The sequence below is a fragment of the Rhineura floridana genome, chromosome 13 (assembly GCF_030035675.1).
Source record: "Rhineura floridana isolate rRhiFlo1 chromosome 13, rRhiFlo1.hap2, whole genome shotgun sequence".
NCBI classification, from domain to species: Eukaryota; Metazoa; Chordata; class Lepidosauria; order Squamata; family Rhineuridae; genus Rhineura; species Rhineura floridana.
In genome coordinates this window covers 12,157,770-12,183,465 of record NC_084492.1, presented here as the reverse complement: position 1 = coordinate 12,183,465, position 25,696 = coordinate 12,157,770, and the positions used below count along the sequence as shown (strand labels likewise).

At 43.0% G+C, this 25,696-nt stretch overlaps 1 protein-coding gene across 1 annotated transcript in view; it reads left to right on the top strand.

The window, feature by feature from the left end:
* Nucleotides 1-25,696, top strand: part of BCO1 (beta-carotene oxygenase 1) — a 50,446-nt gene that overhangs the window by 1,166 nt on the left and 23,584 nt on the right. The window contains exons 2-7 of the mRNA XM_061593856.1: nt 5,661-5,789; nt 11,052-11,181; nt 14,233-14,380; nt 16,015-16,162; nt 17,430-17,656; nt 24,856-25,110. Of these exons, the coding sequence (XP_061449840.1) occupies nt 5,661-5,789; nt 11,052-11,181; nt 14,233-14,380; nt 16,015-16,162; nt 17,430-17,656; nt 24,856-25,110 (1,037 nt within the window). The remainder of the gene's footprint in view (nt 1-5,660; nt 5,790-11,051; nt 11,182-14,232; nt 14,381-16,014; nt 16,163-17,429; nt 17,657-24,855; nt 25,111-25,696) is intronic.

Here is a 25,696-nt window from a genome sequence, read left to right as displayed (position 1 = left end):
GTGCATTCTTCAACTATGGGTCCTCAGATGTTGTTGGACTACAGCTTAGCCAGTGGTCAGAGATGATGGGAGCCTGGCAACATCTGGGGACCCAAGGTTGAAGAACGGTGGGCCACTAGAGTAAGAGTGACTGACACACATTACTTTGAAAGCACATGACAGGCAGGGCCATAGCTCATTGGTAGAACATCTGCCTTGCATGCAGAAGGTCCCAAATTCAATCCCTGGCATTTCCAGGTAAAGCTCGGAGAATTCCCAGTCTGAAATCTTGGACAGCTGCGGTCAGGCAGTGTAGATAATACTGCACTAGATGGACCCATGGTCTGACTCTGGATGAGGCAAATTCTTATACCCCCTTAAAAAAAAGAAGAACCCTGGTGTAGTTTGTTAAGGGTCCTGGGAATTGTAGCTCTGTGAGAGGTCAACTGTAGTTTGCAGGATTATCTGGGGGAAGTAATGTCCTTTAAATGTATGTTGTGTACCCAGCCAGCCAGAAATATACTGACTCAAGGGCACTCAATGAAATTTAATGGCTGTGCTAAGGATCTGAACCTCCTCAGTCCTATCTTGACATGCTAACTGCACTGCACTGGCTTACTCAACCATGTGTATGTGAGTGTGATCTTAGAACAGGAATGGGGAACCTGTGGCCCTCCAGATATTGTTGGACCACAACTCCCATCAGCCCCAGTCAACCTGGTAGACGGTCAGGGATGATGGGAGTTGTAGTCTAGCAAGATCAGGAAGACCAAGGATTCCCTATCCATATATATTAAGATAAAGTCTAATATAGCTCTGTTGCTCCTTCTAGTAGCAAACTCTGGTGGTAAGTGCTACAGTTAACAAACTACCATCCCCAGGATTCTTTGGGGAAAGTCATGTGCTGTAAATGTATGGTGTGTGTATGCAGCCATGCTGTTATTTCTCTGTTTTGTTATGTTTTTATGTGTGGATTTTAGCCACATGCACATGCACCCACGTCTCCCCCATTATCACTGCTAGAGTTCCAGCCTGGTTCATGCTGCAAGGAGGTTGGGGGGGGGCAGCCAAAGGTGGGACGGAATCTAGATTCTGCCTTGGACAGCGCAAAGGCGAAGGTGAGCCTTGAGCAGACCAAACCTCAGGATCGCTGTTGTCATGGCAAAGCCAACAAAGAACTCTTGCATCCCCTACATCACTCTGCCAACTGGTTCATACTACTCATTGTTGTCATCAGGCGATAATAACTTTACTACCAAAGATCTACTGCTGAAATTCACAGCAGCCAATGCTGATGCACTGCAGTTCACACTGACCTAAGAAGAGCCCCGCCAGATCAGGCCAAAAGCCTGTCTAGTCCAGCATCCTATTCTCACAGTGGCCAACCAGATGCCCAAGGGAAGCCCACAACAGAATGTGAGTGCACTTTCTCCACTTGCGATTCCCTAGACTGGAATTCAGAAGTCATAGACCCTTCGACAGTGGAAATAGAACATAGCCATTGTGGCTAATAGCCATAGATAGCTTTATCCTCCATGAATTTTAAAGCCAGCCAAGTTGGTGGCCATCACTAACTCTTGGGGAAACAAATTTCATAGTTTAGCTATGCACTGTGTGAAGAAGTACTTTCTTTTGTCTGTCCTGAATCTTCCAACATTCAGCTTTATTGAATGTCCAGAAGCTCTAATGTTAGAGAGAAGTTCTTCTCCCTCTCTCCTAACTATGTTTCTCCACAGGTTATTATGTGGACAAATGTGTGCTAGAAAACCTTGGATACAATTCAGTTCTCTGCACATGCATACATAAATACTATTTAGTTCTTGCCATCAGATGCTACATATACTTATATCTGGAGCTGCGTTCACTACACACTTTACATTTAAAGCACCCTCCTAAGAATCCTAGGAACTGTAATTTATTCCTCACAGAGGTACAATTCACAGCTCCCTTAAACTACAATTCCTAGGATTATTTGGGAGAAGGGACGTGCTTTAAACACAACGCTAAACATTTCCAATTATATAGATCCCACAGGCAACTTTTTCTCTCGCCTAACTATCTTTAGTGTCAAAATGGGTTTGCCCTAATGTTTAACCCAATTTTTCCTACCTTTTTACAGCAGCAACATGTTTATTATAAAATGACTTGTTCTAATCCATTGTAAATGTTTTATGAAAGAGCTGGGTTTAATCTAACATGCTTATTTGCATAACATGACTTGATTAGCTACAATGCCCATCACCCTAAACAAACTACAGTTACCAGGATTCTTTGGGGAAAGTTCATGCGCGTTAAAGGTTAGACAGTGTCAACTGTTGATTGCTCATTCTTCTTGATTTGTTTGTGGAGAGGTTATACAATGGGCTCCCATCAGTTCTCATATCACATGGCTGTGCTGGGTAGGGCTGCTTTAGGACCTTGTTCAATAAATAAATAAATAGTTTTAAATTTTAAAGTTGTGTTTTAAATTGTTTTTAAAATATGTGTTTTAAATTGTATATTTGTTTTAATGTTTTTGATTGCTGTAAACCACCCAGAGAGCTTCGGCAATGGGGCGGTATACAAGTGCAATAAATAAATAAATAAAATAATAAAGGCTGGCTATGTGAGATTCAACTAGAGGTTAGCCCCATGGAATCCTTTTCCTTATTTGCTTGTTTCTTTGAACATCCAACCTCCTGTCCTTTTTAAAAGCAGTTTGCAATGTGCCATGAGAGAGAGAGAATTGTTCACAGAGGGAAAATATCTAAAGCTCCCTCCGGCTGACTGACCCATTTTCAGAGTTTTTGGAACTTGGCTCCTTTTACTTGACATTCCTTTACAGCCAATGGCTTGGAGATATTGCTGTCATAAATCCTGCCATGCTCAATACTTCTAATACTGGCATTGTTACGGGAACGTGGGTGTCTTGGGATATAAATGTAAATACCGCTATGAAAGATTGTGACATCTAACAATGTTTCTGGTAAGTCATATTTCTACAAGGAGAGAGAGAGAGAGAGAGATTACCAGTGGATTTCAATGGACAGCATTGTTGTCTGTACAATAAGTGAGAATTTCCAGTTTGTCACTTAAGAATGTAAGGATGTAAGTAGAGTCCAGTTGGTTTATATTGAAGCTACTGCTTTGGTCTGAGAAGGGCTGTGGCTCAGTGGTAGAGCATCTGCTTCGCGTGCAGAAGGTACCAAGTTCACCTCCAGGCAGGGGTGGGAATGGCCCTCTTCTGAAACCATGAAGAGCCACTGCCAGCCAGTGTAGACCAGGGTTTACCAAAGTAGCTGAGGTTGATCTCCTGGGCTCAGTGGGACTGTGCAGGGAGTGAATAAAGACCTGAAGGTTGAAAAGGGCCTCGGGGCAGAAAAGAAGCTTTCAAGGTATAATGCAAAAAAAATTAATTAGGAACTATGAGCTTCAGAAACAAAGGGCATGGGCATGTACGGAGTGCATCTTCCTTGCCAATGAGGAACCTCCGTGTTTAATAAGATGATGCCGCAATACAATCGTATTCCTTATTTTTTACATTTTAGGATTAATGAGTACTGGTGAGTGATTATTAATAAATGCTGATTATATATTCATATATCTTGACTATTTCATTTACATGCCTAAAAATTTGGGTTGGGGTCAATGACAATTTTATAAGCTTGTCAGGAGGTCAATGAACTCAGGAGTTAAGGAAGCCCTGGGGTGGACAGTACTGAGCTAGATAAACCAAGGGTCTGACTCAGTATAAAGCAACTTCTTCTGTGTCTATCTAGTCTAGTATCCTGTTTCTCACAGTGGCCAATTCCATGTAGGGCATGGTCCTCACCCACTGGCCCTAAGCATGGAAGGTCCCTAGAGCCAACATGGCTCATACCTGTTAACAAATAACATCTGCAACAAAATGTTGCAGCATAGAGACTTCCCTGTTCAGGATTCCAGCCACTTCATTCTGTTTCCCCTAGTTTTCCATTTCTGTCCTGCTCCCTGTTGGGTTCTTCAAAGGCTGGTAGACCAATTAGAGTTTTCGTAAATTAGCCGAGTTTAGTTTAGTGTAGCTTGCTCAGGGCTCTGTGCCGCATGGGTGTGATTTTACCTGACAGAAAGCGAGCTTTTACCTTGCTTGAAATCACTCAGACTTAGACTTGGTTTCAAAATAAGAAAAGATTATTAAGAGAAATACATACTGGATAAGAAAGGTGCTACTTCTGGCTAGCTAAGTTGGAGGCTGCAGTGACCATGCATGGATGTTGCCCTTCACGCTAGAGGAGAGGAGACAAAGAGAACGTGGCTCCTTCTCCTCCGGTGATCAGCAGAGAAGAGAGAAATGGGAAGGCGAGTCAGAGATGTGAATAGCTACCTGAGACATCAGTTTACATGGAAGGAAGACAGACAGAAAAGATGAGCACAGCTCAGTGCCCGTCTGCCCAGCTATGAGGACTATCTCTCTACCTCTCTCCCCACAAAAAGAGGACCAAAGGGGAGTTGTTCTTGTCACACTTCTAACACCCCCAACCATCAGTCACCATTCAGTGGCCACTGAGTCCTCATTGGTCGGCTTTGGATATATGCAATGTGTGGGTTTGTCCTAACAGTAGAATCATAGAATCATAGAGTTGGAAGGGGCCTTGTAGGCCATCGAGTCCAACCCCCTGCTCATGGCAGGAAATCCACAGCTAGAGCATCTCCCGCAGATAGCTGTCCAGCCTCTGCTTGAAGACATCCAGCAAAGGGGATCCCACCACCTCCCTAGGCAGTCGGTTCCATTGCCGAACTGCCCTTACTGTCAAGAAGTTCCTTCTAATGTCCAATCTGAATCTACGCTCCTGCAACCATTAGACCTAGTCCTACCCTCTGGGGCAGCAGTGAACAAATCTGTACCCTCCTCTATGTGACAGCCCTTCAGGTACTTAAAGAGTGTAATCATGTCGCCCCTCAGCCTTCTCTTCACCAGACTGAACATGCCAAGTTCCTTCAACCTTTCCTCATAAGACTTGTTCTCCATACCAGCTATCATCCTTGTCGCCCTCTTCTGAACCCGCTCTAACTTGTCTATATCTTTCTTAAAATGAGGCGCCCAGAACTGAACGCAGTATTCCAGATGAGGCCTGACTAATGCAGAATATAGTGGGACTATTACTTCCCTCGACCTGGAAACTATAGCTCTGTTTATGCATCCCAAAACCGCGTTTGCCTTTTTTGCTGCAGCATCACACTGCTGGGTCATGTTCAACCTGCAATCCACTACAATTCCAAGGTCCTTCTCACATGCACTACTGCTAAGCCGGGTATTTCCCATCCTGTACCCGTGCATTTTGTTTTTGTGGCCTAAATGCAGGATCCTGCATAGGTGGGGGGATACATAGAAAAAAACAGTAGGGGGGAGGTAGATGTTACAGTAGCATGATGTTTTTGAAGGGCTTCTTCCTTTGAATAATGCCACCCTATTGACTCAGGACACCTTTTTCCCTAATACCCCTGACACCTATGTCTGATTCTACCCTCATATTTTTAAAACTGCCAAAACAGCCTAGTCCAATCACTTTTGACATGTTACAAAATTGATCCTCAGATTGCCATAATAGGTTGGCAGGAGTGAGGATTGGGCAGGATGGGGCCATGCAACAAAAATACTTTTGGTGCTCTGCTGAGGTAGAAGCAAATATCCCACTTCATAATAAATCCTTCCCTTTTTGCAGGCGAGATCCCAAGCTGGATGGAGGGAATCCTTCTCCGCAATGGTCCAGGCATGCATACAATTGGGGAAAGCAAATACAACCACTGGTTTGACGGCATGGCTTTGTTGCACAGTTTTACAATAAAAAATGGTAGGTTTATATGTATGGAGTATGAATTCTTGTTATTACTAAAAACGTCTCAGTTCGCCCATGTTTTCCTTGACTCTTAGGGCTGACTCCTGTTGCCTTTGATTACTGTGATGTTCCTCAGATGTGTGTGTTATAATCTGAAACTGTTGTGCTATTTTCTGGAAAATGAAAAGCAGTACAGACATTCTTCTTGGTGTCATCATTGTTGTCATGTAGCTAACATAGTGCCCTCCAGATATTGTTGGACTACAACTCACATCAGCCCCAGTTGGCCTGGCCAATGGTTAGAGATGATGGGAACTGCAGACCAGCAACATCTGGAGGGAACCTGTTAGCTATCCCTGATCTAATGTATCTCCTTCTTCATGTGTTCACAATGCATTTTGGTATCTTCAGCATAATGGAGACATGCATGGGGATGCCAGGAACTGAACCTGGGATTTCTGTATGCAAACCTTGTGCTGTACCACTGAACTACGGCCCTTCTGCAAACCAAGGATGATGCGCTTATCAGAGTTGTCAGCCATGTTACCTTAATGGAAAAATAATGCTCAAGAGGCGGTTTTACCCTTAGTTACCACAGGATGGAGACACACCACAGGAGATGAAAAGCAAGGAGTCCATGCCATAATAATGGCATTAGTCTCTTATGGTGCCAAAGACTAGTGCATTCATTATGGCATAAGCTTCTGTAGAGAATAGGTTGTGGCTGTCTCTGTCATGCCCTGCATGAGTGTGTCCCGGAGGTATTGGCTGGCCATTGCTGGACAGAGGCTGTGCACACAACATCCAATTAAAGCACATGGCTTTCCCCAGGGAATTTGGGAACTACAGTTTGTTAAGGGTGCTAGGGATTTTAGCTCTGTGAAGGATAAACTACAGTTCTGAGGATTCTTTGGGGGAAGTCATGTACTTTAAATATATGGCGTGCAAGCAGCTAGAGAATGCTAAATTAAGGGATGCTGAGGTATAATAGAAAAGGGCAGCTTCTCAAGCTCAAATGCAGAGACAGCTAGGGATGTGGGAGAAATTAACCACATTTAAAGCCAAATCTATCAAATTCACACTTTTTGAAACAATATGATAGCTGTTTAAAACAATAGCTGTTGTTTTAAATATGTTTTTAATTACTTGTATTTAATTGTTGATAAAAAAAATTTGTAAACTGCTTAGAGGTCTTTCCATTCAAGCGGCATATAAATGTTGTTAAATAAATAAAAATATGGTGTAAGACTGCCCCTCCTGATAGCAATAATGCAGTAACATTGGGGAAGCATCACAGAACAACTAAAGACAAATGTTGTCTGGATAGTCCAGTATAAATCCACTTCTAATCCACTATTATTGTGTCAATGGGATGTTCTGTTTATTTTATTATTACATTTATATCCTGCCCTTCCTCTCAAAGGAACACAGGGTAGCAAGCAAGCAAAGAAAAACCTAAAGACAATCCCAGTACAGATGCAGACTGGGAAAGATCTCTACTTGGCTTGTTGAAGAACACACGCACATGCACACGCACACGCACACACAGAGACAAACCCCCGCCTCCTGCTGCCCATCTAGAGGGGGTCTAGCACGATTTTTAAATATTTAGCACAGTTGAGGCTCATGACTTAGAACTCTTCTCCCTAAACCAGTGTTTCCCAACTAGGGGGCCACCAGATGTTGTTGCACCACAATTCCCATCTTTCCTAACCATTGGCAATGCTGGCTGAGGCTGATGGGAGTTGTGGTCCAACAACATCTGGTGGCCCACTAGTTGGGAAAGGCTGCCCTAAACCCTGGAGTAAGTTAAAGGGGGTTCAGCCCAGTCGTAGACCATCTGATTTGCATGCAGAAGGTCCTAGGTTCAATCCCTGGCATCTCCAGTTACAAAACTTCTGGAAGGCACCAGGTAGATAAAGGCTGGTCTAGAGGGTTGCCTATTAAACTAGAGGGACAAATATTATAATTTGGAATAAGGCAGCTTCCTAAGTGTATGTGGGATGGGGTAAGCGATTAATGTCGTTGGCTTCCTAGTAATAAAGGAGAAGTACTCTGCATATGTTCAGAGGCACTGCATTCTCTAGCTCACATATTCCAAGGTGAACATCCAGCACTGGAACAAGTGCTAGAACTGGGCCACAGTTTACAATTAAAACCATATTGCTATTTAAAATGCTATTTAAATGGGCTCCTACTGGGAGAAAGGGTGGGATATCATTATTATTATTATTAACAACAACAACAACAACAACAATAAATGGATAGCCTTGCACCTTGTAATACCTCCTCTTACCTTCAGGAGGAAAGTCTGTGCAAGTCTTTTAAAAGGCTGGGAAACCTATGGCCTTACAGACGTTGATGGACTCCAACTCCCATGAGCCCTTTTCACCATGGCCAATGGGATGATGGGAGTTGTAGGCCCACAACATCCGGAGGGTCACAAGTTCCCCAGCAACCTTCCCCAAGCTGGTGCCATTCAGCTGATTTGGACTACACGGTCCATCAACTCTGACCATGCTGGCTAAAGCTGATGGGAATTTTAGCCTAAAACATCTGGAGGACACCACCTTGGAGAAGGTGGCTTTAAAGCCATTTCTGTGTGCTTCTGATCCTGGTTGCTGAGTTCTCAGCTCTGCTGCATCATCACCAGACTGTCCAGGCAAACAATAATCTCAAAGGGCAAAAAGCATGTTTGTACTTGTGATTTCTTGCCTTTTCAAATAATGAAGCAAAAGCCTCTTTATGTAGGATTAATGTGATGCCAGGGGAACGCCATGGTGCCCAGACTAGTATACAACCCACAATTAATCTATGGGATTCGCCTTTGCGGTGATGGACACTTGCTTAGACTAGTTTTCCAAAGGCAACAGGCTTCATTAGATGGCTGTTTGGTTTGATCATCCAGCAATGTGTGATCCAATGCAACTCTATGTTCAGGGCAAGGGCTGCAGGTCCTTGACAGAGCTTCTGCTTTGCATGCAGAAGGTCCCTGGTTCAAACCCCCACATCTCCAGGTAGGGCTAGAAGAGAACCCTGCCTGAAATTCTGGAGAGCCACTACAAGTGAGTGGAGACAATACTGAGCTAAGTGGACCAATGGTCTGACTTCATATAAGGCAACTTCCTATGTTCAGTGGGACTTACTCCTGGGGAGTACTACCCCAAGCCTGTGATATGGCCAATCCAGTACTGGGGTGAAAGAATAATACAGATGGCAGAACCCACAAATATCCCACTGGCGATGACTTTTGCTGATTCCCCCCCTCTCTGAAGCCCCCAGTGCTGTTTCTCACACTTGTTACAGAGGGTCCCCTGACCTTCCTGCCGGTGAAAGCAAAGTCTGGCTTCAGCTAGGGATGGGTGACAAGTTCAATTCAGTTCACATTTCAAGCCAAATTTATCAAATTTGCACTATCCAAAACAATATGAGAACTGAAACACAGAAATTTGCACTGATTTGAGTTTTGTGATGCACTTCAGCCAACCACACAATGTTTACAAAAGTGCATGCATTAGAGGAAAGTGTGCATAAAAATAAATATATGAGTGAAAATGACAAGCAAAAAATGCATCATATGATAAGAAATGTCTTGCAAAAATATGAACGTTAGTCAACACTGCATATAAAAAGCATTTATCAGGAGAAATTTGCACTAAAATGCTGGAGAAGTTTCATGAGGCTTTTTAAAAAAATTATTACAAATTGCTACAGAAATGTGGAGAACTGAATTTAAGACTGGAAAAAATGAGAAACTGAGAGAACTGAACCTGGCAGATCTTTCTGTCCCGAGCTCCAACCCATAATCTACATGTCCCAGTTTTCACCTATCTCTTCATATAGTGACATCACAATTGTCATCACTAATGCATGTATGTAGTTAGTTGTTTTTAAAAGAGGGGGGGAACTCATCCACACAAAGGAAAAGGGAGGGAAATACACACACACATGGATGAAGGGAAATGGAGAGCCAGTGTGATCATCAGAACATGGGTAAACAATGTGTTGCCCTCCAGATATTTTCCCATCATCTCTGACAATTGGCTTGGAATGATGGGAGTTGTTGTCCAAAACAGCTGGGTTCCCTGGGAAGAGGGACTGGTTGTTAAGCCACTCTGGGAACAGTACTCTGTGAGGAGAATAGGGGTCTCCTAACAGCTCTCAGTGCTCTTAAACTACAGATCCCAGGATGCTTTGGGAGAGGCCATGACTGTCTAAAGTGGTATAATACTGCTTTAAGTGTACAGTGCAGATATGGCATAAGCCGAGATCCAGGACCGTCTATAACCCCATCCCATATCATGATTTGGGGGGGGGGGGATTTTTCATGGAAAACTATCAGGGTGGCCAGTATGGAGCCCTGTAGATGTTGTTGGACTATAGCTCCCATCATCCCTAGCTATATTGGCCACCATATTGGCCACCTCTGACAATATATTCATTTTTACATCACGTCCCCATCATAACAGATTTCAGGGCAGTGTACAGTATTAAGAAAAATATTTTAAAAATTACAAAAGCAATGAAAACTTTAAAACTTACTCAAAAACAATAGGACTATAACTATGATGTCGGGATAAAGAAGGACACTTCCAGACTCACTATTTTGGGGGTGAGATTCAATCACATACCAGCAAATTCAGGTTGCACAATCAGAGTTGATTGGGAGGTCTTGCACAAAAAACGGCTTCCCCAAAAGATGAGACGTTTTTGAGAAAACAAAAGTGATGGAAACTGCACTGGAAACTGTGGAGGGTAACACTTGCTTTGACACGTCATCTAACATCCCCACAAACACATCAGAATGGATGCTCATTAATTAGCCAACGTCATCTAATCCCCCTGCAAAGAGTGTTCCTCTTGTGTCCTTAATGTGTGATGATGATGACGATTACATATATGTCCCACCCTTCCTCCCAGTAGGAGCCTAGGGCGGCAAACAAAAGTGCTAAAAACACTCTAAAACATCATAAAAAGAGACTTTAAAATATATTACAAAATATCATTAAAAATGTATTAAAACAAAACAGGTTTAAAAACAGGTTTTTTAAAAAAGCTTTAAAAACATATTAAAAAGCAATTCCAACACAGACACAGAATGTGTGATCCTGAAGTGATTCTTATAACTAGGTCTGCTGATGTCAAATCAGAGTGTGTCTGTTACACACAAATATAAAATTCAGTTTGTAACACAAGTAGGAAACTAGGGCCATATTAATCCACCCATGAGTAGCTCAAATGTGCATATATGAAGCTTTCCTTTCCTTTTCTTATCAGGTGAAGTTTTCTATCGAAGCAAATACCTCCGCAGCGACACGTACAATTGTAATATTGAGGCAAACAGAATTGTGGTGTCAGAATTTGGAACAATGGCTTATCCAGATCCGTGCAAAAACATATTTGCCAAGTAAGCAATTATTTCTGTGCACAGTTCAATGCTTTCTTTTCCATCCTATGTGCTTGGAGTCCATTCTCTGACGTCCTCAAGGAGGAGCAACTGTCAGGGCTGCCCACCCACCCCTGTCCGTCCACCCCTGTCATTGTCCCCATTATCTTGCGTGAGTTGGAGGGAAATCACCTGCAGCGCAGAGCCTCCTGTACTCATGGAAGCTCCCCACATGATGTAGAACCCTGATTTTCTAGGAACATAGGAAGCTGCCTTTACTAAATCAGACTATGGGTCTATCTAGCTCCATATTGCCTGCACGGACTGGCAGTGGCTCTCTAGGGTTTCTGGTAAGGAGTCTTTCCCAGTTCTGCCTGCAAATGCTGGGGTCTGAACCTGAACCTGCATGTATAGCATATGCTGTACCACTGAGCTACATGCAAAGGGCCTATGTAATCAGAGCAAGCTCCCGACTGCAGATGGTCACCCTCTCAACTTGTGGAAGGTGACACTGGCCTGGTCTGCACATGCTAAACCACGGTTTTATGCTAAACCATAGTTTGGTTTATTGAACAATGTGTGAACCCAGCTCAGCAGCTCAACTGTGGTTTGTCAACTATGGTTAACATTAACCATGGCTTAGTACTATGTGTGAACCAGAACAGTGACAGGGCACAGAGATGGCACAACCCTTCCCTTTCTAATTTCTTTTCAATATAATGCCTCCTTGCAAAGTGCTGTTTTTCACACAGACACACACCCATCCCTTCAACTGAAGGTTGATGGTACTGCTAATTTTCTCCTGCCCTTTTGCTTCCATAGTGGAAACCTCAATGGACCGCTGTGAGCTATTACGTCTAGCAATAGCCCAAACAAAGGAAATGGTCAGCCAGCCATCTTAATAATAAATACCTATCTGGGAACAGGATTTCCTTCTCATTTTCATTGGCTCAGAGGCCTCTGTTGCCTTCTGCATAGGCAGACACAGCCTAAGCTACAGCTGCAAATATTTCTTTGCAGGTGTAGCTTGAAATTAAGCCAAGGATGCAAAGCATCTTCCTTTGCGGACTTGAGCCACACCTGCAAAATAATACAAGTTTGCTCAGTCTGTTTAACATTATCATATCATTTGCAAATTCAACGTGAATATAAATCAGAGGATATGTGTGTGCAATTTCACCCAGGTCACGTAGCTGCAGACTGCCATTTTAATGCAGGCTCTGCCTACCTGTCTGATAAAAATAGCTTCACTTCTTTCACATTATGTGACAGAGGACAAGAGGAAGTACCGCAGCTCACTGGTAGAGCTCATGTTTTGCATGTAGAAAGTCCCAGGTTCATTCCCCGGCATCAGGTAGGGCTAGGGAAGATCCCTGTCTGAAAAGCTGGAGAGCCACTGCCAGTAGAGCTCAGGAGTTGGACTACCAGGCCATTTGGGCAAACTGCATCCATCTTTTTCTGGTCTCATGTCATATATGATGTCAGATGTGGGAAAGTTCAAGCTGCAACCAAGAGGAAGAATAATTGGAAAACTATATATATACACACCAAAAAACGATACCAAATGATACCCCGGCTAGAATTCAAGAAGTTTTGTCCTTTGTAGCCCAGTTTGCGTTCAAGCCGTGGCTGCAAATGTTTCTTTGCAGGTGCAGCTTGAAATCAAGCTAAGGATGCAAAGTGACTTCCTTTGCAGGCTTGAGCCTTGTCTGCAAAAGAACAGCGTTCTGGCCCAAAGTTGGCGCTTTTAAAAAATGTGAATGCTGCAACCTGAACTGCAAAGTAAAAGATTCTTCCTGTGGAGGCGTAGCTTGAAATCAAAGGAAGGGAAGAATCAGGAGGGCACAGAAGATGCTTCAAATTCTTTCCTTTGATTGTATTTCACCTGATGTCGTTATGACATGTGGTGAATGGCAGCTCAACCCACCGGTCAGAGTGGCCCATGGGGGTGGGTGAGTTGGAACGTTCAGAAGCTGGCCTGCCAGTCAGATCCACTTCTCCACCCCTGGTGGGAAACAATAATAAGCTATAACTAATGGTCTGACTTGGTAGAAGGCAGTTTCCAATAAGTACCTCTCTGTTGTACAGTAGGAGCAAACAGAGATTGCGTAATGGGAGGCAAAAGGATTAGTGTTATGTGTCACAACAGTGGTAATCCAGCCATACGTTTCCACCCATAAACAAGTTTTGAAAACTTAGACAAGTTGCAGTGATGGAGCACAATTTCTAGGGAGACTGGCCAGGTTACTTGGTAGAGCGGAGGCGGGGCCTTGGGGAGAGGCTGTGAGCTGGGTGGGAAAGGCCCTGTGGGCCAGAAGTCCCTCCCCCCTCCTATAAGTGTTCCTCCTCCAGCCCTGTATACAGTCACGTGTAGTACATAAAGCAGGGGTGGGGGATGTGTAGCCCTCCTAGACGTGCAACTCCTTCCTGGACTTCCAGCTCCCATCAGCCCCAGCCATCATGATCAATAGTCAAGGATGATGGGAGTTGTAGTCCAAAGCATCTGGAGCAGCCACAGGTTCCCCATCTCTGCTATAAAGGGACTCTGCTTGAGTTTTAGCTGGGAAATGTGCATTGATGTTTCATCTTTATGAAGATATCTGTCTGCATTAATTTTGTGGAAGATTCCCTACCGGCATTTCAGAGAAGGGGAACGCAGCTTCGGAAGTGACCTATATACTAGATACCCAACACTCCATTTTTCAGAATAAAAAAAAAATCAGTACACCAGCTTTCCCCTAACCTGGTGCCTTCAAGATATTTTGGAGAACAACTCCATCATCCCTCATCATTGGCCGTGCTGGCTAGGGATGATGGGACATCTGAAAGGCACCAGGTTGGGGGAGGCTGGTTATATAGACAGAACTTTGTTGTTGCCTCAAGTATAATACTGTTGAATGGGGTTTATTCACACATTCAGAGTAACCACAAGTTGTCTAATCAAATAAGGTATATATATGTATGAATCAGACCATCCTTTTGAACATTTTTTGGCACTTAAAATTATATCCTGGTAAAGTTGGTAGGAAAGATGATCACTAAGATGCAGTTTCCCATTCCCCTTGACCACAGGGCATTCTGTTATCTATCTCACACAATACCTGAGTTCACAGACAACTGTCTCATCAATATCATGAAAAATGGGGAAGATTACTATGCTACAAGTGAGGTCAATTTCATTAGGAAAATCAATCCTCGGACTCTAGAGACCTTGGAGAAGGTGAGTGTGGATGTTTAATGTGTAGCCGCTATCGGCGCCAATCAGCTGGTTGGTGCTGAGAGCCCGCCTTCGAAAGAGCTTATTGTAGCCACTGAGTGGCAGTTAGAAGGAGCCCTGTCGTATCTGTGTCTGCCAAAACCTACTCTTTAGGAGGAAAGAGTTATTTTGCAAAAGGCAAGCAATAGGGGCAGTGGCAGATTTGGCAAAGATGCACCTCAAACGATAAAATGCTTTGCTACAAGAGGACTATTGACAACTGTAGAGAGCATAGCCTCATTTCAAAGGGACTTGTGCAGGCAAATCCACTGGGTTGTTGTACTCATCTATCTTTCCATCCAGTGTATCAATTATATTGAGTCAGAGGTTCACCGGTTTTGATAGCATGCATAAGGCATCTTTTACTCTGGGCATGCATTTGACACCTTTCCCCCAAAATTCCTGTTTACAACCATTCTCCCTCTGCCCCTAGCTGTTCTATGGACGTACCCATAACACACAAGGCCCACAACTCATTGGGCAAGCCACACTTTGGCTGCATCTGCACCTTACATTTAAAGCTGTATCATACAATTTTAACAGTCATGGCTTCCCCCAAAGCATCCCGGGAACTCTAGTTTGTGAAGAGTGCTGAGAGTTCTTAGGAGACTTCCTATTCCCCTCACAGAGTTACAATTCAGGCACAGATTAAACACCCTCGCTTTAAGCTTCCTGATGAAGTGGCCAACCGATTAGCAAGGGTACCAACAGGTTCAGTGGAGGCTGGTGCTCATTGGGACTGATAGAGGTGAAGGCAGGGAGGCCAACAGGCGGAGCTAGAGCCAACAACAGGCGGAGCCAACTAATTCCTCCTTCCTCCCGAGTTCTGCAATAGCAACACGGAGACAAAGGAGGAGGAAACTACAGGCAGGGCCACCCCCTGGACTGATTGTAAGTAAGAAAATAAGCAGGTGGAGACTACTTGAGAGCTGATTGAGGCCAGTGGGCAGGGCCGGTCCCAAAGGGCAGCCATGTTGGAACCTGGCTGAGGGCCCCTGCCCAAGGGCCCCTAGAGCCACAGAGGCTCCTGAGGGGCCTCTCGATAGGGTGGGGGAGGAGTAGCGTTCCTTTTCAGCAATCTGTAGCAGCTTACTCTGCCGCGGATCATAGGGAGGGAACTTCTTCCACCCACCCATTCGCTGGCTCCACCTACCCGTCTGTCCTGACTTTTGCAGTTGCGCGTGCAGGACTACCATTAACCAAGATGGCGACTGAGGTTTCCCTAAGGGGCTGAAGCCTCTGCCGCCATCTTGGTTGATGGCAGCAATGCGTGCACGTAGCAGCCCGCACAGCCGCAAAAGACAGGAGAGACTGAACCAGCAAACAGGCGGGCAGAAGAAGCTCCCTTCCTGCGAGAAACAGGTAGGCACGTGTGTGTGTACGTGTGCACCAGGGCCAGCTGGTGCCCAAGGGCCCCAGCATGTCTGGCACCGGCCTTGCTGGTGGGGCACTGCCCCATTTGCCCAAATGGACCAGCCTCCATTGAACAAGTTCCTTAGCAAGGATACCAATGCTTTCCGGGATGTAAATTAAGATCATTAACATATTCCCCCATCATCCTTGTTCTGCTTCCATCTTCTGTTTTTGCCGTGTGGTAGGTTGACTACACTAAGTACGTGGCCATCAATCTGGCAACTTCCCATCCCCATTATGACAGCGCTGGAAATATTCTCAATATGGGCACCTCCATTGTGGATAAGGGGAGGACCAAATACGTTATCTTCAAGATCCCTCCTTCTGTACCAGGTGAGAGGCACACTGAGCTGGCATCTCTGAGCTCTTTGTTAATGTGAATTAAAGTGAATTAAAGAAGTTTTCCTTAGTCAATAGCAGGGATGGGATCTGTTGGGTGGTGGCGATTCAAAAGCATTCTGTTGACCTAACAGACTGGTACCAATTCAGGTTCGTTCTTTGTCTGCTAGGCACTGCTTTTACCAATCCATTTTCCCCTCACAAAACATATTGATATTAATATCAATAATTTGAAAGGAAATATCAGTATTTTAAAAGAAATATTTAAAAAGAAATATTGATAAAATCATTCTTAATATTGATATTTTAGAGGTGGACTTAAAAAAAACAATCCATTTTCAGAAATAGCTGCAGAAAATTGCTACATAAAAAGCTGATCTGCAACAACAGAGAATAAGCAAATTAATAGAAAATGTGGTACCACATCCAACTTGGGCAGAATTCTAGCACACCCTTAGTCAATAGGAGGGTTTTTTCAAGCCTCATTGTGGTGCAGGGGGTCAGTGGGGGGGGTTACGGTTGGGAGAGTTGCAGCACACATCTGGTGTCCATAACAATTTATCCAGTTTCCAGATGTGCCAATGGGCACAAAAACGGTGGACAACTAGGGCTGTGCACCAGATGTGGCCAAATCCCATACTGAAGTGAGCCAGTTTGGGGAGCTTTGGGCTTTTGCTGCATCGGGTACAGACCACCCTCAATCACCTCAGGTCGGGCCTCCCTGAGCAATCTGGGCAGTCAGGGGGCAGGGTGTCAAGCAGGAAGAAGGATTTGGCTATGTCTGCTTGTTCCCAGGAGAGGAAAACACACGTGCGCAATCAAACTGTGCAGAACTAAACCCTCTAGCTGGCTGCAGAGGTCTGTTTTCCCAGCATGTTCCCTGCCCCGGTGGCTGCAGCCCCAGACTTTTATGCACTGAGTGGGAAGGTCTGGAATCAGCATTTAGCCAGAAGGTCTGGAAAGCCAAACACTCTTAGAATCAGGGCAAGCCAATGTGGTGCCTCCCAGATGTTGTTAAACTCTACCTTTCCTTCCTCTGCTCCCTCCCAACCATATGTTTAATTACGGTTTGAAACACCATGAAACTTTAGCCTCACTCCCCAATTGATTCGGGGCCAGATCTGGGATGGGTCAGGCGTTCCCTGGGTCAGGGGTAATTCAGGGGCCGAGACCAGGAACCTGGATCAGGTTGGGGGGTGAGCTGTGCACAGCCCTGTTGTGACAACCCTTGGTGACTGTGTTTTCTTTAAAAAAAAAATAGCAAGTGAAAAGAAGATAAAGAAGACGTGTCTGAAACACCTTGAAGTCATGTGTTCCATCCCCTCCCGTTCCTTGCTGCACCCAAGCTATTACCACAGCTTCGGCATTTCAGAAAATTACATCCTCTTCATAGAGCAGCCCCTCAAGTTGGATATACTCAAGATGGCAACGGCCTACATCAGAGGAGCCAACTGGGCCTCTTGCCTCGTGTTCCATAAAGATGACAAGGTATATATACACCCTCCACACACACACCCCTCCACCTCCTTGCTTAGTAAAGCAGTAGTGAATTTTCTGCAACTGCCTATTAGTGTTATATGACTCTCTCTCTCTCTCTCCTTTCCATGCATATTGTTCATTATTAGCCTGTCCATTTCCTTTGGAATGCCACACCCTCAAATGAAATCACAGGTGCCCAAGTCCACATTTTCCTCAGAATATGGATAGTTACAATCCGCAAGCTGTTTCATAATTTTTTATTATTATTAAATGTATAGCCCACCTTTCCTCCAAGGAGCTTAAGTTGGCATACGTGGTTCTCCTCCCTCTCCATTTTATCCTCACAACAACTCTGTGAGGTAGTTAGGCTGAGAGACTGTGACAGGTCCAAGGTCACCCCAGCAAGCTTCAGGGCTGAGTGGGGATTTGAACCCTGGTCTCCCAAGGTCCCAGCCTAAGGCTGCTTTCACATTGCACTTCATTCAATTACTTGGAAAATTTCTTACCTGGTAATTTGTGCATTATATTTGATCTTTCACACAGTGTAAAAGCTAGTTCCAGAAATCTAGTGAAATCTAGTAGAAGTTAGCGCTAATTTTGATGATAAATAATACCAGAAATAATCCATTTGCAAGCTTGGGAACCCAGAAGATCGTGGGTTGATTTGTGCTAGCTGCAGCCACACACGTGACAGGCGTCCCAGCATGCAATGCGTTCCCGCCCTTTATGTGTGCGCCAATCTTTTTTGCCTGACGAAAATTGTACCGGGCCATAGGCTCAGGTAGCAGCATTCCCTTCCTCCTTTTCCCACACACACCCCTGTCTCCAGTCACTAAGGCTGCTTTCACACTGCACTTTATTCCATTATTCTGAAGATTTCTTACCTGGTAATTTGCAAATTATATTTGATCTTTCACACGACATACAAGCTAACTCTGGAATTGTAGTGGAATATAGTGCAAGTTTAGCTCAAATTTCAGTGACAAATGATACCAGAAACAAACCATTAGTAAGGCTGGGAACCTGGAAGATCATGGGAGTTTTTCGCTAGTTGCAGCTGCTCACATGACAGGCATCCCAGCATGCAGTGCGTTCCTGCCCTGTAGTTGCGTAGGGGTTTTTTGCCTGACAAAAATTGTACTGGTATCCCGGCATTGGCACCCACCCCAGTGTCAATACAACTAAAATCATTTAAAAAGTCAGATCCTAAAGGGAGAGGGCTTGCATGGCGACAGGATGAGATCTTAGACCATCTATACAATGGGGAACAGTGTGCATGTGTATAATGAGTGAGGGACAAAAACAAGCCGTGTCAAAGGCAGTAGCATGAAATACCGGTATATCGGCTGAAAAAGCTGCTCTTCCTTAACACAAAAAGTACTGCAAGCTTTGCCTTTTTAATCTGTTAAACTAACGCAATCAGCCCCATGTGTGAAAGCAGCCTAACTCAAGCAGTGAATTAGGGGGGAACTACAGTGCACGTGTGTATAACGGGTGAGGAAAGAAAACAAGGTGCTGTTTGTTGCAACAATGCAAAAGATAGTTGTGCGAAATGCCAGTATATCAGCCCCAAACCCCACAGTTCCTTAACGCAACAGGTTCTGCAGGGTGAAAGGAGTTTTAGAACTCAGGAGGTAAAATCTACTATCTTAATCCATTAAACTAACGCAGTTAAGTCCCATGTCTGAATGCATTCATTCATTCATTCTTTATTCGACCAATAGGTCGGCTTAAAACATAGTAAAATAAAACATACATGTAGCAATATGCTATATGGCATTTTAGTTAATACATAGTTTTAAATTTGAACATTAATGATTAAAAAGGTATAAAACATTAAAAGACTTTGATTTGTTAATTGGTTTCTATAAAATCAAAGTTAAACCTTAAGTAACTATATTAATAACCATTTATTAATTTGTTTATTAATCATTAAATAACATAACATAACATCCAAGGATTAACTATAACCTATTATGTGGAGCTCTATTATTTATTAAGGAATCACCATATTTAACACTAAATATCAACCAATATATCAGATTATGATTTTTCGTTTTCAGTGAGAAAGGTTTTTATGATATCAGATCGTAAGTTTTGTATGGCTACACTAAATTTTGCTACTTGGTTCGTTATTTTAGAGGACGTATCCCCAAGGAGATATTCCATCTGATCAGATTCAGATTTATAAGGAATGATCGCTAACAAAGGAGTAATAATTTGTTGTCTTAAAATCTTGTAGAGAGGGCAGTGGAGAAGTATGTGTACATTGTTCTCCACTGCATCTTCGCCGCAAAGACATACACGTTCTTTATAAGGTATTTTAAGTAGTCGACCATCCATAACTGCTGAAGGCAATACATCTAATCGTATCTTAGAAAAGGCTTTTCGATATTTAGGTGTTTCTAAAGTCAACAAGTATGACATTGGCTTGAAGAATTTAGGATTATGTCTTTGTTTTTTTATTAAATGTAATTGCTGTTGATGGTCTATGTCTATCAAACGCTGCCGTATACCGGCTGATGCTGCTTCATATCCCATAAACTTGATAAGGTGAAGAAAGAAGCCTATCTGAGACAATTTATCTGTAATTAATTTCGCCCTGGGAGATTGATAATTATCAATCAAAATATCTGGCGCAATTCCTACTAGATTAAAGTTAAGTTTTAACCATAAATTAATCCTCATTACCCATATCTTGGTTTCAATTAGTTGGGTTCCTACTTCCAATCTTAAAATATTATTGGGAACACATGTCGGAATTGACAGAATGGATCTCAGAAAAATGGTTTGGATTGATTCAAATGTATTAAATTTCAAGTTCTTGTTTGTTTGGGATCCGAAAGTCCATTGTGCCAGTATTTTGGCGTTAAAAATCTTCATGACTGGGAGAATAGCCTGTCCTCCTTTTGAATAGAAAAAAGCCTGCAATACTTTTAAGGTTCTCCGTGCGTTCAAAATCATACACTAATTATGTATCTGATGGCTACCAGAGGTATGGAATACATATCCTAAGTACTTTTGGGATTTAACCTGTTCTATTTTGTGTCCATTAATTTGCCAATTGGGTTTAGATTTTTTGTGAGTGAATGCTATTATTTTTGTTTTTTGGTAATTTATTGTTAGTAGCTCAGTCGAACAATAAATTGCTAATTTAGCTAAAAGCCGTTTAAGATCTATTGGGGTCCTTGAACATAAGGCTATATCATCCGCATATAGCAGGATATTCCGCGGTTTCTTAGCCAAAATAGGTGGATGGGATGCAACTGATACTAGGTTGTGTACTATATCGTTAATATAGATGTTGAATAAAACAGGAGATAGTACCCATCCTTGTTTCACTCCTCTTGATGTAAATACTGGGTTAGTTAAATGGCCTTTGGCGCTACAACGAATTTGTAGTGAGGTGTTTTTATATAGTTCTTGGATCAAAGCCACAAGGCGTTTATCCATTCCTAAGTGTTTTAGTTTCGATCATAGGCGAGGGCAAGAAATCGAATCGAATGCCGCCTTTAGATCTATGAAGGCCACATAAAAGGACCCTCCTTTTCTATTCGCATATTTATCAACTAAATGATGTAACACTAGTATGTGATCGAAAATAGATCTTTTCGGTCGAAATCCTGCCTGTTCAATCGCTATTATATTGCTTTGATCGATCCAATCTGTTAACTTTATATATAAATGGGCCGCATACAATTTGCTGATTGTATTTATTAAACTAATGGGACTGTAATTATTCGGATCATTGGCTGGGCCTTTTTTATAAATGGGGACTATTGTGGCCATACCCCAGTCCTTAGGTATTTCTAGTGATAGATCAATATGAGTGAATAATGAGGCAAGAACCGGGGCCCACCAATGGATATTTTCTTTAAACGCTTCTGAGGGGATGTTGTCCGGGCCAGGTGCTTTATTTGATTTCAGTTTATTAATTAAGTAAATAATTTCATTTTTATTTACTGGTGGCCATTCTGGAATTCTCTCATTTAACACATAGGATGATAATCCGGTTTCGGCCTCACACTCAGCCAATACTGCTGTACGATACAATTTTTCTGGTGTGATGGCATGGCAGTCGTCATCATCATCTTTATTGTTTGCGGTCATTGACCAGCCATGCAGATACAAGTGTTTAAACGCAGAAAGACAAAAGAATGACATAAAAACAAGTAAACAAGTTAAATCGTATAACTTATATATAAACAAACTTAGGAAGATAAAATCTGGTACACTTAAGTTAAGATGTACATGCTAAAGCACAACATTTTGCCACTTTAAAAGTTATTTCATTTCTCAAATGTGAGAGAAGGAAGGAGGTATAGAATGTGTCAGATCTACCAGGTAGGTTTTTAGAGTCGGAGCAATATAAGAGGAAGGAAGCCCTGGTTTGACTCAGAGTGTGTGGCAGCAAAGAAACAGCTGGGAGCTCATTATCAACACTGTAGACTAAGTAAAGCTACCTTAATTCCCCCAGCATTACACCTTCACAAAAAAAGTACAAGTAATCAAAAAGAAAAAGAGGGAGGCATTAAGCAGAGCCTAGATACAGTTGACCCAGGCAGCTAGAAGCAATGATTCCTCTCTCTTTTGGCGTATTGTAGGGTAAAAGGTAAAGGTGTCCCCGCACTTGTAATGCGAGTCATTTCCGACTCTTAGGGTGACGTCTTGTGACGTTTACTAGGCAGACCATATATATGGGGTGGGATTCCTTCCCTGGTCTTTCTTTACTCCCCAGCATATGCCGGGTACTCATTTTACTGACCATGGATGGATGGAAGGCTGAGTGGACCTTGACCCCTTTTACCGGAGATTCGACTTCCTCCTTCCGTTGGAATCGAACTCTGGCCGTGAGCAGAGCTTCGGCTGCATTACCGCCACTTACCACTCTGCGCCAAGGGCTGCAATTAGAATCTTACAGGATGACCTGTCTGGTATCTGCCAAGACATGGGAGACTCATTTTAGTGCACTCTACTCAGCCGGGCTAGACTCTGCAGTAACTTCAATTATTAATTTGGCAGACACTCGTTCATGGCAGCCAGTCTCGATATCAGAAATAAAAAAACTAGTCGCTGTACTCAAACCTGGGAAGGCTCCTGGCATTGACTGTATTCCATCAGAGCTAATAAAAAACAATATAGGCTGGTGGGCCCCAGGCCTGGCCTCACTTTTCACATTTATAGATCAGTCAGCACAAATACAGACAGACTAGGGCCTGGCCATGATCATCCCAATATATAAAAAGGGTCAAAAGGATGACCCCTCCAATTACCACCCAATTAGTCTGCTTAGTACAATAAGTAAGCTCTATGCCAGGCACCTGTTGTGGAAACTTTGGGACTGGCTTGATCGGGTGAATATATAAGTTGAGGAGCAAGCCAGCTTTAGGCCCTGTCGCTCCACCTCTGTTCAATGTTTGATCTTACATCATCTGATTAGGAAATGTAGCTGTAGGCCCAATGGAGCTCTTTTCCCAGCTTTCATCAACTTTAAATCTGCATTTGACAGTATCTCCCGGAACAGGTTGTGGGCAAAACTGGAGGCCTCCACTCTTGATCACACGACTATTCATATTAATTCGCACCTTGCATGAAAATAATTCTCTTAGAGTAAGGTGCAACCCACAGGGTCATCTGTCCCCCTCGGTCCCACTAAACAGAGGAGTGAGACCGGGCTGTATTCTGGCTCCCCTATTATTTCATTTTTACAACTCACTAGTTCCAACTTTAACAAACCCAGATTTTCACTCGCCCAAATTAGCGAACTGACCCATTCCTGCCTTATTGTATGCAGATGACACTGTTATATTATCTTACCCAGAAGTAGGACTCAGGCATGGCAGTCAATAAACCCCTGCAACTATGTTGGATGTAACTTCTATAGCATAAAGCAGTCACATCTGCATGTGGTCCAGAGGCTCTGTTTATTTGTTTATTTATATGTTTATTTATCCCACTCTTTCATTTATTTGTTTTTGTGGGTGACAACATAAAAACCCAACACCAACTAAAACACCAGCTTCCTAACCTGATGTTCTCCAGATGTTTTGGACTACAACTAGGAATGGGGAAAAGATTAGATTCTGATTGCATTTTAATTAGAAACTACCTAATTTGCATTCCACAAACAAATACATGAACTGAAACACAGCTATCCTCTGAAGTGCACACTTCTTCAAGGTCTCCAACCAAAAAACAGGCATATATTAGGGGAAAGTGCAAGTCTGATGCCCCACCACTGAGCTACAGCCCGTCCCCTGATAGAAGATAGTCAGGGAAGAATTATGTGTAGTTCTTTCCTAAGAAGATAAGGAACAAGAAGGGAGGGGGAAAAATGGGAGCTGGACAAAAAGAGGCAAGCAGGAGGGGAGGCAAACTTGCCACCTTTATGAATGTTCACCTTTATGAGCATTGATGCCCAGCAGCTGAACCAGCATATTGTATAGAGAAATTAAAAGTTCTAAATTCAAGGTCCATATCTTCCTATGGGCAGGAGCTAACATATGCAATACAATGACAGACCTTGAAAATCAATCATGATCCCTCCCTCTTATGTATTTTATTTTTTTTTATTTAGCAAAGTAAGTGTGTGTTTGTGTGTGTAATATATATCTGAACAGGGTGGTTCATGACAGATGCTCTTGGAGGTCACTGATTCATAGGATCAGAATAAGCAGTAACTTTTTATTTATTTAATGTTATTTAACAAAATTTGTATACTGCTTGATTGTAATGACACAATCAAGCAGTTTACTTAAGAGAGCCAGTGTGGTGTAGTGGTTAGAGTGCCAAACTAGGACCTGGGAGACCTGGGTTCAAATCCCCACTCAGCCATTTTGCTCTTTGGATGACCTTGGGCCAGTGACAGTCTCGTAGCATAGCCTACCTCAGAGGGTTGTTGTGAGGATAAAATGGGAAGGAGAGAACTATGTATGCCACTTGGAGCTCCTTGGAGGAAAGGTGGAATATCAATGTAATAATAAATAAATAAAAATGAATTATTGAGATTTACATACTGCCCTTCACCCAGCAGCCACAGGGTGGATTAGAATAACTGACCACATAAACCAAAATGCAACCCATTCACAATTTTAAAAAGCAAAATATCTAAAACTAATATATAGAATTTCTCAGTCTGATTGAATAAAGTAATTTCCAACTTTATGGCAGTAACGTTCTTAACCAGCAGTTATGTTGCCATTTTGCAGACCTGGATTCACCTGATTGACAAAAGAACTAAGAAGCCTGTGTCTACCAGGTTTTACACAGATGCCATGGTTCTCTTTCATCACGTAAATGCTTACGAGGAGGATGACCATGTGGTTTTCGACATCATCTCCTACACAGACAACAGCCTGTACCAAACATTCTATTTAAAGAACCTAGACAGTAACTTTGAGAACGTCAAGTTTAATTCCATACCAACTTGCAAGCGATTTGTGGTTCCTCTGCAGTGCGACAAGGTAAGTCTAAAATGTATCTTTTGCTTTTGGCGGCAACAATCAATTGTGAACACAAAACAGTCGTTGTGAAGCAGAACATCTACAAGCAGAAACACAGAGAGGGCAAGTTCTGTCAAGGCAGTGCAAAAGTTACACATGGGATTGTTGGAGTTAGGGTACTTCCAGAGTCTTACTATTTTTGAATGGGATTCAGTCACATACCAGCAAATTCAAGTTGCACAATTAAAGTTGGTTTGGAGCCCTTGCTCAACAACTCATTTTGCAATAAGGAAGGTGATGGAGAATGCATATCTGCTATATCATCTAACCTCCCTGCAAACAAATCAGAATTAATACTCACTAAACAGCTGACATCATCTAAGCTCTCTACAAACTTTGTGCAAACGAATCAGGATGAATGCTCGATAACCAGGTCTTGCATCACAGGGTAGCTGAACCTGGGCCAGGATTGGCATCTGATACTGAGAAGTCAAATGAAGACATCAGGTTGATAAGTTGATGATAAGGGTTAAGAAACAGCAGATATTTACAGCCCTTGGTTGCTCTGACTGTGTCTCAGCCTTTCCCAACCAGTGTGCCTCCAGAT